The sequence below is a fragment of the Azolla caroliniana genome, unplaced genomic scaffold (assembly GCF_043228905.1).
Source record: "Azolla caroliniana isolate FFs.n. ecotype wild unplaced genomic scaffold, voAzoCaro1.0.p SCAF_12, whole genome shotgun sequence".
NCBI classification, from domain to species: Eukaryota; Viridiplantae; Streptophyta; class Polypodiopsida; order Salviniales; family Salviniaceae; genus Azolla; species Azolla caroliniana.
Window position 1 is genome coordinate 15,753,317 of NW_028230447.1, and position 11,411 is coordinate 15,764,727.

An 11,411-nucleotide genomic window follows, 5' to 3' on the forward strand; every position below is an offset into this window, starting at 1 on the left:
GAAACCTCAACTCCCCTACATAGAGTGGTTTATATGGCAATAAATAGGTAAAATAGAAGTTTAAGTGAATATCAAGAAGCTTCAAGAGGGGATCCTCAAATTCAATTTAATGAACCCACAAAGCACAACTTTGTCGCCTTCTGCCATCATCGATCTTGAATGCCCTCTTCATTTGCAATGTTTTGCCTACACTTACACTTGTACCAAAATTCCATAAGCACCCCAAACCCTAAACCATTTGCAAAATCAAAGTCATCAACTTCCATAGTTTTTAAGTTTTTTGGCATAATATGCATTCAAATAGTAACAGCTCTCTATAAAACATCAAACACTTCAATTGCATTTGAAATCCATCAAAATTATAGATTCTCTTGTATAAGTTGGGTGACAAACAAAACAACATTCATATTATTCTTGATAAACTTTCAATAGAAATTTGCAAATTCCACAATGTACATGGTGCTTGGTAGTTTGTAACAATTTGAACTTTTGGTGGTTCTGTACAGACACCTAGAACAAGTACATGTTCTAGAAATTCCACTCGGTTGAATTTGAAACAACACTTCTCTAATTAAGCATAGATATCTTCTCGCATCTACATGACTCGACGAACATGGGCATCATCTCTTCATGAGCATTTGAATCAATCAAAATGTCATCTAGATAAACTCTCAAGCTGTCTTTAATGTCTCCAAAAGTACACTTTTCAATATGTGAAAAAGTTCTTGGTGAATTCACAAGATTGGAAGGCATAACCGTACTTGAGATGTTCACATCAACAAAACGCCAAATGTTTTCTTCTATTTATCCCCTATTCAAATACGAGCACGATTTTTTCAAAGATTTAGTCCATTAACCAAAAGACTTTCAAATAGTGACGTTCTAACTTCAACCCTTGCCATTCTCAAGAGATCACAATGAAAGTACAGAACATTGAAGACCATTAATGACCATATAAGGATCTTCATTTCTCCTACTCAAAGTTTGATCGAAGGTTTAGGAGGATTTCATGTAGAGAGATTGACCGCACTTCAATGTCGAGGTGTTCAAGCAAGTTGCACATACAATGGAACAAAAGAGCCAATAATAAGACCATGGGAGACTCACCCCATTGATCATATTTGACCTCTGATTATGATATGCGAGAAATGTTTCGATTTGGGCAGTAAGAAAACCTACTTCTCCAACTCACCTTGACAAGTGCAGCTTTAATGTTCTTTAGGAAGTACAACTTTTTTTAATCACAAACTGTAGGATTTACAGCACCTTTTCACAATTGGCTTCTCCAAGCATTTCAACGATTGACAAAAGTATGGACAATGACCAAACCTCTTGAGTTTTCAGCCATCTCACAGGTCTGTTCAAGATTCTGAACTGGTCTTTTGACCCCAACCTGAATAAAAACTAACCCAAAAGATGCAAAAAAAATGTCTTTATCTTCATTTTGTGTTGAAAAACAGGAAGATTCAGATGCATTGGAGCTATCTGGCCGTAAAAATGGGCACAGCATCCGCAGTTGGTTGTGTGCGCCTCGTAAATTTTAGGAGCAAGGCTTCCACTGATTTCCCCGGAGCTTTAATGTCACTAAACAATTACACAAATAAAAGAAGTCTAAATAAAAACCAAGTTTTTAACATGTAGAAAGATATATTAGAACCATAAACCAACAAATGCAATGTGGGTTCGGGGAGATGCTATCACTTAAAAATTCGGTAAATTTTATGAGCTTTGCCAGTCAAATTTCTTGTTATTCCATGCAGAGAAATGGAACTATTATTAGTTATGTATTGATTTCTATAGATAAATATTTCCACCAACACTAACCTGACATAAGGCTCTAAATCTTGCCACTCCCACCTAGATCTCTCCTTGAAAAGTGCTGCAAATCTCTCAGCCGGATTCGTGGGCAAAGCCGACACAGGAAAATGCCGAAGCCACATTTCGGACCCCATCCTTTCGGTAAGAGCCTCCCCTTTAAGCATGTCCAAATGCACGTTCATTTCCAATGGGACATTCTCACGCCATGCATCAAGGAAGTCACTGAGCTTCCATTTCGAACCCGATGACAGCAATTGCTTGGCATGATGAAGGCATACAAGCCGTTGGTCGAGTTCCCACACACTACTGCTACTACTGACATGTGTGGATAGAGACCCAGTGTCCGATAGAGGTACGTGTGGTACGAGACCCACATTCTCAGGGTCCAATGAGACTTCTCCGGGTGTGAAACCGGACACTTTCCGTCCAAATGTATCGAGGCAATGCATCACTATTTGAGAAGAAAAGCCATCGTTCTTCAAGACCTCGATGACCTGAGCCTCATCAAGGGATCGGATCGACCAATCGTGTTGCACCGAATTGAGAAGTATAAGGTCGAGGGTGCTTCTCAATAGGGCTTCATCGGAAATTCGCCAGATTTTCCCAATCTGGAAAGCCGATAGTGTCTTGAGACCTTCACGGAGCTCTGTCTCACTCATCTGAACACGGTCTAATAAATCCTCAAATGTGAAGAAACCATCACATCTTTCATCATCATTACCATTGCCATTATCAATACCATGGCCATTAACATTGCCATTTTCATTGTCATTGTCATCATTCATGTTTTCTTCTTTGTATGGCCTCATATTTAGCAATGATTTTAGGGTTTCAAGGTCAGGAACAATTTCGGCAAGTTCTAGGTGGCCATTTACTGATGCCATGGCTCTTAAGGTCTGTGAAGGATTACCATTTCCATTAGGTTTTTGGCAAGGAGATGGTGGCATGATCAAAACTGTGTTAGAAGTCATCACAAATTTGATGGAATATGTACGATCAGATGTACATAGCACCGCTTCATCGTTCAAATTTCCTCTGATAACAACCCTAATAAACGATGACAAAAGAAAGGGAAGAAAAGAATGAAGGAATGAATGAAACGAAATAACAAATGTAAAAACTGAAGGAAGGAAGGAATGAAGAGAGATTCTTACCCTTTATCCATTATCTCATTCAGTAAGCTTTCGTCCACTTCTAAAAGCTTCAAATCTTCTGATCCAAAACCTTCTTGGTAGCCTATTTCAGCTGTTGAACCTACAGCCATGTTAATTATAGATTCAATCTCCATGGTAACACAGAAAGAGAAAATTGTCAAAGCCCTAATCCCAATTCGAAAGAGATGTGAGTCAAAGTATAACCCTAAACCTAACCCTAATTTGGCAGAGGTCCATGTGCTCAGTGCTACCCTAACTCTAACCCTGATTCGGGAGAGACTTCATGGTCAGGTAACGAAACCCTAAGGTTGGCCAAAAAATCGATGTGGACTTATGCCATGAACCCTACTTGAGCTGAGCTACTCTGCAAGAAATGATCTGCAATAAACCCTAATCTGGCAGAGCTCTCTTCCACAGTGATGGCTAACCCTAATTTCAGATACACAGCCCCAAGTGGAGGGAAAACCAAGCGGTCGGGTTCACACTTGGGCGGACAAAAAATGCAAACCATCATCATGTGTCCAGTCCGGGTTCACACTTGGGCGGACAAAAAATGCAAACCATCATCATGCGTTTGGCGCTACATTACGACGGCTCGTCAGCTTTCACCTGAGCAGACTCTTGGACTTTGCCAGTTTCCTTCCGTCCGTCTGCTCAATTCCACTGTGCTCACTCTTCTGCATTGCTTGATTCCTCGTACCCAAGAAAGGGCGCATTTCGTAGACAACAACAAGTTCTTCAAGCCTGTGGACTAGAAACCCGCCAACTTCTCGGACCAAAGCAGAGCTGAAAGGGTGCATTTGAAGACTTCTAGAGGTGGAGGAAATAATCAGAGTAAAAGAACTTTCGAGGAAGTGTTAAGAGTCTAACTAATTAGTTTAACAAAACATAAGGATTTATAGACCAAAGAAAGGAACGAGATGTTTGCCAAACCACACGACCACCCCTTAGCAACAGTGTGAGACGGACTAGAACCCCCTCGATGTCCTGTACAATCAAAGGTTGATGCGAATCGTACTTTGAGTTCCGAGGGGATCACACATGCTTAGTTAACAAAAGTCATAACTACACTGTTATAGTATCAAATTAAGCCAAGCCCCCTTGATAAGAAGGTAGCTAACCTTCTTATATAGGCAGGAACCCTAGCCCCTAGTATGTTCAGATTTGCCGAACCCTAGCCCTAAATGTACTCACCATAAGATTAGGAAAACTAGGGAAAACCTATCTCATGATTAGTTATGGTTATGCACATTTTAAAAGATTTCACTCTTGCAACAACTATTTGAGGAAAGTGTGTTTTGATGTGTTTTACCAACTAAAAGGTTGATCAATTAGGCAAGTAAACCAATCCATTTGAGAAATGTTGAAAGGTCTATAAACTTGTGGGGCTAATTTAACCCACTTACTTGTAGATAAAGTCTTAGAGTTTAAATTTACACATATACCACTTGTCTAGTGTTAAATACACGAGGTTGTTAATGCTTGTAGGCATTAAATCATGCTCCGAGTTGAGCAATAGTAACTTGTCTCGTGATATAAAACATATGTTTACATATCCCTCAGCTAAATTTTATAATGTATAACTCATGACAATGAATGGTAACATTAATTGATGCTCAAGGTGAAAATAGTACATCAACATTGTCGAGAATCAAGCTCAACCCATCCGAGTGTGTAAACACACTGGAGAGTTACACACCGCCACTATGTAATATAACTCCTATGACACATAGTGAATGCGATTCCCCCCTCCCCAAGATTCTAGAGAGTGAGTGAGTGGTTTAGTGAGAGGGTGACCTTCTATAAAGCACCCACATCCTACCTTGTAAAGTGTCGATCAAGCTCCCTTGTCGTGCTCATTATTTTTGTTTAGTTGTTCTCTACGTCTTGTTAATATACATCTTGAGTATTTCATTTTCCTATCTATCTTGTATGTCTCCTCGTTCACACACACATAACACACATCTTTAACCTACTCCGCTGCATAGGATTACACTCAATTCTTTACAAATATCAAATGACTATATCTAATCAATGTATATCTAAAGAAAACTCCATAGTAGGAAGTTATCATTTCCAAACACTTGAAACATATCCTCATTAATTTGAACACTTGTTCTATTAGTCCACTAGACTAAGGTTGGTCTATAGAGCCTATGCTCAAGGTAGTTTCTAGTTCCAAAATGAAAAATTTAACCAAAGAATTCACTAGTAACTGGAAATCTTTGTTACTCATCACATGTTTTGGCAACTTGACAATGGTGACATTTAGTCACAATAATCATTAATATTATGTGAAAAAGAAATGAGTAGAGAGGATAACAAGTGTACGACATATTCCAAGATGACTTAGTAATGAGGGTGCAAAACAAATTCTTATTTTCACCTTAGACAAATTTGGAACGCAAACTGTTAGCAATGTGGAAGGTTCCCTTCAACAATGGTTAATAACATCTATAATAAATTCGGCTCTTACCCAATATTTTTAAAAGAGATTATCATCAAGGTACTTTCCTCGAAGGTGATCATAAAGATCAAAATGCTAATGAAGTTAATCCAATTAGCCTCATGAATATGACTTAAAGCATTAACAAATGTATTAATAAAACATTTTAATCTATTTAATGGAAAATCAAAGTCCTTAATGAGGTTCGCCCATTGTGCCATACGATTAATGAGGTTCCATTGGTCATAGAATATTTCAAGCATTGTCGGTTCGTAGTTACCTAAAAATGATTTTCCATATAAGTTGTATCTCCCTATTTCCTTGTGCATTCTAAATCTCAAATAGGTTTGTTCATGAATTATGTATTGATAATGAGTAGAAGAAATGTCCTACTCTCAAATTTAGGCAATTTAGATCAAGGAGATGGTCACACATGTTCTTAAGGTATGATTAATGAAGTTAATCAAGTCAACCTCGTGAATAAGACTTAAAGCATTAACAAATGTATTGATAAATCATTTTATGCTATCTAATGGAAAATCAAAGTCCTTAATGAGCTTTGCCGATTGTGCCATACAACTAATGAGCTTCCACTGGTCACAAAATATATGTTGCTTCCATGCACATCACGGAATGTATCTACAAAATCGATGGAGTTATGCCTCCCGTAAATGTCGTTAGCCTTGAGTCCAGACTGACGTATACCCTTTTGATAGCGAATCGGGCAAAGGTGGTTGTTGAGCTACTAGCTTGCTTAGCATTTACCTATTAGTACTTAATCTCTCTCCCTTGCTTTACTCTCTCTTACATAAAGAAGATATATTATCATTAACATCGGTTCTTAATACAAAGAGGAGGAGATTAGGGTTCAACTCACTTAGTTCTTAACCCTAATCTCACTTAACTCTAATGAAGGATTAATGAGAGAGAAGAGGAGCTCTCAATGTACTACTAGAAAAGGAGAAACCCCAAGAATGAAGGAGCTCAAAAGTTACCAAAAGGTGGCTATTATAGCTTTTTACAACACAAGTATCTTCCTTTCACATTAGGTTGCCCAATGGCCTACATCGTTCTCTCTTTGGTTTGTTCCATCATCCTTTTTACTAAGGTTGGTTGAGCTCAATCTCTCTTTTTGGCACCACAATCTCCACAACCGGTGTGTCGAGTGTTGGATACTTAATAGGATATTTTAAGGATTGTTGGTTTGTAGTTACCCAAAAATGATTCCCATATAGGTACTATCTCCATATTTCCTTGTGTATTCTAAATCTCAAATAAGTATGTTCATGAACTATACACAAATAATTAGTAACAATCGGCAACAGTTCGGTTTGAACCGAACCGAACCGCAAACTGTGGTTGAACAGTTTAAACGGTTCGCTTCGTTTTTTTAAACGGCTCTGTCCGGGTTCAACTATTAGAAACCACGGTTTAAATGGTTTGACGGTTTTTTCTTCTTTTTTTAATTTAAGACAATCTTTTTTCATTTTCAAGCCTTATTCTCACATTTTAGGATAATATTTAAAATTTTGAAAATTTAAAATAATGAAATATTTTAATTTTTGAATTTTGACCTAAGTTGAAAACCGAAGCTACGCCGCAATTTTAATGGTTTGAATTTTAAAAATTGGTTTGGTTCGGTTCAAGTTTCAAAACTTTTAAACAGTTTGGTTTTGACACTCTCAAATCGAATTGAACCATTGCTGATTTTAATAAGTAGAACAAAGTTAACTAATACAAGTTTAGGGCTATTTACAATTCTTGCCCAAAATAGGCGCAACAAAACCTATTTACAAATATGGCCATTTTTGGATACTTCAATTGAATCCGGACTTTCTTCTTCCTCGGATCCAACTCATCCAACTCATGCTCACTTCTCATCCGGAGGGACCTGTTTCCTAACAAATTGGTGTTGTGTCAATCTTCTTACATGAATGGAGACTAGACACTTGACGCATCCATACAAACAAAAAACATAATGGCCCCCAATCTTCTACAAATTCCCTACTAGAACTATTGCATTGCAATTAATGATCTTTCACTTTAACAAAAAACATAAAACATGGTTTCAGATTATTCATTTGAACTCGTGATACGTTTGTGACAAATTTCTCGTCCCCAAGGATTATTTCTAATAGTCAAGATGATTAAAATGCCAATCCCAGGAAGCCAATTGAGATGGACTCAAATTTTCACATGCGTGTGTATGTAAATAGCTAATACTTCATTCACAAAAAGATGGATCTCGAATGTTTTAGAAAAGATGCACAAAAAGATTTGAAATACATGACTTATATAACCAATGTTGGGCAAAGTCCTAGGAATAGTGTCAACGTTCTAGTTACATTGGGACTTTTGCTGGCCAATGTGGGGGACAATGGGAATTGATGACGGCCATTTTTTCCTTCCAACTGGAATCTAGCTAATTATTCATATTTTTTTAATAGACTATTTATATAGTTTTGAAAAGGGAAAAGTAAAATAAAAACGTTTTTATGTTTCTCTTTCCCCTTTTGTATGTTTCTATTTCTTGCGCTTTCTCTTTTTTCCCTCTTTGCGTGGGTTTGTCATCTAATTTCATATGCTTATTTTTCTTTCTTTGTAATTCTGTCTATTTTTTTGTTGGTTTCTCTCTGTTTGAATAGGTTTTTCTCTCGGTTTCTCTTTGTTTGAATAATATAATTTCCCCTAGCAAAACGAATATGGATTGTAATAATTTACATCAAAATGGCAAAAAAAAACATTTAATGTCGTATGCTCAAATGAAAAAATGGTTAAAGTCACATAGGATAAGCATAGATGCATTAACACCATTTAATATACTTAATTATCCATATCTTGATGTAATTAGAAAAGAGAAGCATAAAGTGATCCAGAACAAATCATGAAATTGGATATAGAGAAGACATTGACATTGTAGGAAGTATTGGCCCAATACATATTCGCCCACAGATATGAATGCATATGGTGAAAATCTCCATTTTGGGGGTGGTGAAAACGTTCAATGGAAGAAGTTTATGGTGAAAATCTTCATTCAAAAAAGTATATGGTTAATCTGTCTTGTTAATTGTGAATGAAGTATTAGCTATTTACACACACATGTGAAAATTTGAGTTCATCTCAATTGGCTTTAGGGTTACTATGTAATATTTAGAAAGTAAAAAGGGGGTAGGAGGATGGGGGAACGAGTGAGAGAAAGAGAGGGGAGTTGTTTGTATAGAGAGGCTGCATGGGGGGAGAGACGAGTGGGGAAGATTAGGGTTATGTAGGTGTGAGACACTGTGTTCTTCATAATACATGTGTGGGGTTGGGAGGAGAGGGGGCATGTATCCATGTCGCTTGCCTTGTTTGTGCAAGCCCGTGCATCACGCCATGGAGGGGGGTTATAGATCTAAAGGCCGGTTGTTATACACAGTCTCGAGCCTTACATCGGAGGGGGAGAACGGGTATGTATGATGGTTTCCGTTTCTAGAGACATGGTCGTTACTAGGTCGAAGATGGAGTGGCGGACAAGGTTGTAATTATGGATGATTTTGGTCGCAACAGAGTTCATTGTTAGTGGGTGTGGCTAGTTCCCATCGAATGTCGATGGCGGGCATTATATGTATGGTGTTGAAATATGTGAATTCGACACATACGGTGGAAGGTGTTTGGCGCCGACTGGTATAAGGATGCAAGGGAAGTTTATTTGGTTTATAAAATGTGACCCTCATGCCATTAAGGTTAAAAGGGGGGATGAAGTTCTTACTAACTTCATTTGTGCCTATGTTGTAGGTAAATCAAGGGAGGGAGTGATGGTTGGCTAGTCGTAGAGGCTTTTGTTCCAAGGGTTTAGGCTTAGGCTTAACCCTAAACCCTAAAAATAACACTAACCCTTGCAACAAAAGCCTCTGCGACCGACCAACCATCACTCCCTCCCCCAATTTACCTGCAAGATAGCCACAAATGAAGTTAATAAAAACTTCATCCCCCCTTTTAACCTTAATGGCCCAAGGGTCACATTTTATAAACCAAATAAACTTCCCCCGCATCCTTATACCATAGTTGGCGTCGGACACCATCCATTGTATCTGTCGAATTCACATATTTAAGCACCATATAGATCATGCCCGTCACCGACATTCGACAAAACCTAGCCATACCCACTAACAACGAACTCTGCCACGACCAACATTATCCACAATTACAAGCATGGCCGTCACTCCATCTTTGACCTGGTAAACCCTAAACCATCATCATACATACCCATTCACCCCCTCCGATGTAAGGCTCGAGACTATGTCTAACAGCCAGCCTATAGATCTACAACCCCCCCCCCCTCCATGGTGTGATGCACGGGCCTGCACAAGGCAGTCGGCATGGATACATGCCCCCTTTCCTCCCAACCCCACGCATCTATTATGAAGAACAACTCCTACGTAACCCTAATGATCCCCATTTCTCTCTTCCCCCACGCAGCCTCTCAACAAAAAGCTCCCCCTTCTTCCTCCTACCCCCTTTTTACTTTCTAAATATTACACCAATACCCCCTCCCCTTTTTTATCTAATTCTTACTCTACCCGCCCACCTTATTTTGAAGAATTACATTGAAACCCCCCACAATTTTCTTCTCTTTATCACTCTACCCCTCCCCCATTATCATCTAATCCTTACCCTACTACCGCTTTAATTAACCCACATCACTCCCATTATACTTATCATTCAAAAACTCCTTTTTCTCATTTAATTGTTTTCAAAAACCTCTCAATTCATACCAATACTTGCCTTTTTCATCAAATCATCAACCCCATACAAAACAACACTTTATCACTAATGAAGTGAGGAGATATCTCATTAGAGAAAGCACCCCATTAGGTTTCTACCAAATGAAAAAACTATTTTTCAATGGACTAGTTAACCGTGGTTACCCCCCTTCCTTCATACTAAGGAAAATACCCTTTAATATTAGAAAAACACTCTTATATCAACCCAAAACTACTACCTGCCTTAACCCCACAATCTTTAAATCTAGATACACCAAAAATACCCCAAATTTAGGCATTCATAGTTTTTAAAAAAATCTCTATAATGACTTAGTGCACATGCCTTCCTAGTTAACACTAAGTTTTCAAAAACTCCACCCAAATTCCCCACTTAAGACTAAGTTTTCAAACAATCCACCCAAATCCCCCATTCAAGACTAAATTTTCAAACAATCCATCCAAATTCCCCACTTAAGACTAAGTTTTCAAAAACTCCACCCACATCCCCCACTTAATATTATACCACCATCCTAAAACCCCTTTTTTTAGCATATTAAGAACTCCCCCCTCACTCCTACACCCATCATAATCATCATTACACGCATTCCCCCTCTCTCACTCCCTATCACTCTTATACACACATTTCTCTCTCTCTCTCTCTCTCTCTCTCTCTCTTTCATTACTACCTTCTATTCTATCTCATCTACTACACAAATCAAATCCTCCCCAATCCTTTTCTCTCACTCCCTCTTCCTCCCCACACCTTTATTAATCACATTCTCTTGTTGTAATGGTCTTTGCACTAAAGAGCTCCACTATGTAGCAAAACTAGTTTGCATAAGACCACCAACGTCTTTTAATAAAAACATCTCTCTCTCTCTCTCTCGTTTAGCTTAACCACCCTCTAACCATCGTGTGCCTATCCTTATGCACTCCTTGTTCCAACCATTTGGTCCTAGTAAGGTAGTTGACATATATCTAAACCATTGTAATGTACCTCTTGACACTTCAAGTGTCTAGTCTCCATTTATAAAGAAGATTGACACAACGCAAATTTGCCTTATTGTTATTGCTATTGTGAATCAATCTGTTCTACCTCTTTGGACATTTCTCTTACGTATGAAGATTGTGGGGGGAGTGGTGAGAACACAATCTTCAAGAATGGTTGTGCATGTCTTATCTTATTACCAGAGTCCATATCTTGCATTGAGCTCATGCACAACATGAACCATAAACACATTTCCGCCTCCA

At 38.3% G+C, this 11,411-nt stretch overlaps 1 protein-coding gene across 1 annotated transcript; it reads right to left on the reverse strand.

Moving 5' to 3' along the window:
• Positions 1 to 947: 947 nt before the first annotated feature.
• On the reverse strand, positions 948 to 3,404 carry LOC147857241 (zinc ion binding protein). The gene is made up of 3 exons (XM_087328898.1): positions 2,973 to 3,404; positions 1,825 to 2,865; positions 948 to 1,584 (listed from the first exon to the last, which is right to left on the reverse strand). Exons 1-3 carry the CDS (start codon positions 3,104 to 3,106, stop codon positions 1,482 to 1,484), a joined length of 1,278 nt encoding a protein of 425 aa, XP_087185024.1. The 5' UTR covers positions 3,107 to 3,404; the 3' UTR covers positions 948 to 1,481.
• Between the last annotated feature and the right edge of the window lie 8,007 nt (positions 3,405 to 11,411).

Bases quoted from the DNA above. Each gene is read 5' to 3' on its own strand.
- LOC147857241 (XM_087328898.1), bottom strand. From the start codon at position 3,106: ATGGAGATTGAATCTATAATTAACATGGCTGTAGGTTCAACAGCTGAA. The intron at 2,866-2,972 runs GTAAGAATCTCT...ATCGTTTATTAG, and splicing joins AATGAGATAATGGATAAAGG to GGTTGTTATCAGAGGAAATT. The intron at 1,585-1,824 runs GTTAGTGTTGGT...GTAATTGTTTAG, and splicing joins GATTTAGAGCCTTATGTCAG to TGACATTAAAGCTCCGGGGA.